This window comes from Micropterus dolomieu, linkage group LG20 (genome assembly GCF_021292245.1).
Source record: "Micropterus dolomieu isolate WLL.071019.BEF.003 ecotype Adirondacks linkage group LG20, ASM2129224v1, whole genome shotgun sequence".
Taxonomy (NCBI): Eukaryota; Metazoa; Chordata; class Actinopteri; order Centrarchiformes; family Centrarchidae; genus Micropterus; species Micropterus dolomieu.
Genome location: NC_060169.1, coordinates 37,107,270 through 37,110,000, shown reverse-complemented (window position 1 = coordinate 37,110,000; position 2,731 = coordinate 37,107,270). Strand labels below are relative to the sequence as shown.

Genomic DNA, 2,731 nt, shown 5'->3' with positions numbered 1-2,731 from the left:
CTTACGTTCCTTCTCGGCCGCTACGCTCCTCCAACGAACGCCGCCTGGCTCTGCCATCCCTTCACACAAAGCAATCCCAGTCCCGGCTATTCTCATCTGTGACACCACGATGGTGGAACGAGCTACCACACGCCATCAGAGCAGGGGCGTCCCTCTCTAACTTCAAGAAGCTCCTGAAAACTCATCTCTTCCGAGAACACTTCCTCTTATAACATCTCTAACTCCTAACCTCTAACATGCACTACCTGTGCTCTTCTTCTTCTGTCCCCTACAATGATCTTGTATTGATTGCACTTTTTGTTTTGATTGCACTTTTTGTTAACTCTTACTTCCTTCCCTAGGTATCTACCCCATTGATGTGATATGTACTGTGAGCTCTTAATAGTATTTATTGCTGCTCTTACTAGTATGTATTGTCAGTTGTAGATCTGTAGTTGATGCTCTGTTGATGCTTGTATGTAAGTCGCTTTGGATAAAAGCGTCTGCCAAATGAGTAAATGTAAATGTAAATGATGGAGGAGGTGAGGATGGACTCAATGATGGTTTAGAAGTGCACCATCATCGTCTTTGGCAGACTGAACTTCTTCAGCAGCCGCAAGAAGTACATCCTCTGCTGGGCCTTCTTAGCGAGGGAGGTGATGTTCAGCTCCCACTTGAGGTCCTGGGAGATGATGGTGCCCAGGAAGCGGAAGGAGCCCACAGTGATGACTGGGGAGTCACACAGGATGATGGGGGAGGGTGGGGCTGGGCTCGTCCACGACCATCTACACTGTCTTCAGAGCGTTGAGCTCCAGACTGTCCTGGCTGCACCAGGTCACCAGATGGTCGATCTCCCACCTGTAGGCGGACTCGTCCCCACCCGAGATGAGCCCAATGAGGGTGGTGTCATCCGCAAACTTCAGGAGCTTGACAGACTGGTGACTGGAGGTGCAGCTGTTGGTGTACAGGGAGAAGAGAAGGGGGGAAAGAACGCAGCCTTGAGGGGAACCGGTGCTGATGGTCCTAGAATCAGAGACATGTTTTTCCAGCTTCACGTGCTGCTTTCTGTCCGTCAGGAACTCAGTGATCCACCTGCAGGTGGAGTCAGGCACGTTCAGCTGGGAGAGTCCTGCAGCACGGCCGGGATGATGGTGTTAAAAGCAGAGCTGAAATCCACAAACAGGATCCTGGTGTAGGTTCCTGGGGAGTCCAGGTGCTGGAGGATGTAGTGAAGGGCCATGTTTACTGCATCATCTACAGACCTGTTGGCTCTGTAGGTGAACTGCAGGGGGTCCAGGAGTGGGTCTGTAATGGATTTTAGGTGGGACAGCACAAGGCGTTCAAAGGACTTCATAACCACAGAGGTCAGGGCGACGGGTCTGTAGTCGTTTAGTCCAGTGGTCCTTGGTTTCTTGGGGACAGGGATGATAGTGGAGGCTTTGAAGCAGGCTGGCACATGGCATGTCTCCAGTGAGGTGTTAAAAATGTCTGTGAACACCGGAGACAGCTGATCAGCACAGTGCGTCAGGGTGAATAGGGAGAGAGAGTCCGGCCCAGCTGCTTTGTGGGGTTTCTGCCTCCTGAAAAGACTGTTGACTTCCCTCTCTGTGATGGAGGGAGGGGAAGAAGTGGTGGACTGAGGCTGAAGCTGAGCGGTGGAGGCACGGGGGATGGTGTCCAATTGACTCTGAAAGCAGCAGTAAAACTGGTTCAGCTCATTTGCAAGACGAGAATCATATATGGAGAGGGGGACTTTGGGTTTATAGTTTGTGATCTGTCTGAACCCCCTCCAGACAGAAGTGGCGTCGTTTGCAGAGAACTGGTTCTTTATAATCTCTGAGAACAGTCGTTTAGCTTCTTGCACCTCCTTGCTAAACCTGTCTGTGCCCTGTCACCACTCCTAAATGCCTCCTCCTTTTCCAACCTCAGCTGTCTGAGCTTAGCTGTGAACCAGGGTTTGTCATTGTTATAACTCACCATGGTCCGTGTTGGAATGCAGCTGTCCTCACAGAAGCTGATGTAGGACGTCACAGTCTCTGTAAACTCATCCAGATTGTTGGTAGCAGACCTGAAAACATCCCAGTCAGTGCAGTCCAAACATGCCTGGAGGTCCTCAACAGCTTCACTAGTACACTTCTTTGTCCTCACTACAGGTTTTTAGAGCTTTAGTTTTTGCCTGTAAGCGGGAATCAGATGGACCATCACCTGATCAGAGTGTCCCAGTGGAGCGCAGTGACGGCGTGATAGGCACTGCTAACTGTGGTGTAGCAGTGATCCAAAGTGTTCCCCTCTCTGGTTGGAATCTACCTTTCAGTCCTACATATATGGAAAACCTGAAAGATCAACTTAAAGCTGACAGTGTCTGTTCTTGTGTTATGGCCCTATGCACAGACAGATGGCCGGTGCATGCAAAACAAGAACCTGTGCTGAAAAGCTATTGGTGTGAGCGAGCTACACTTACTGTTAAAGATGGCTTACTGCTGAAAGACACAAGACTTGTGATACCTTCGGCAATGCGGAACGATGTTCTAGCTAAACTACATGAAGGACATCAAGGTGTGGTGAAGTGCAAAGAACGAGCTCGACAGTCAGTTTGGTGGCCGGGGCTTAGTCAGCAAGTGAATGAAATGGTTCTCAACTGCAAACATGCGACAAAGAGCGACAAAATCAGTGGCAGAAGTTGGGGGCGGACTTGTTTGTTTTAGGAGGCAAAACATACCTGCTTGTTGTTGACTATTTTTCCAGGTATGTA

The 2,731-nt window shown here is 49.8% G+C and overlaps 1 protein-coding gene across 1 annotated transcript in view; it reads right to left on the bottom strand.

The window, feature by feature from the left end:
- Positions 1 to 2,731, bottom strand: part of LOC123958596 (low choriolytic enzyme-like) — a 7,184-nt gene that overhangs the window by 1,502 nt on the left and 2,951 nt on the right. Inside the window, exon 8 of the mRNA XM_046032044.1 lies at positions 2,485 to 2,516. Coding sequence (XP_045888000.1) covers positions 2,485 to 2,516 — 32 coding nt within the window. The remainder of the gene's footprint in view (positions 1 to 2,484; positions 2,517 to 2,731) is intronic.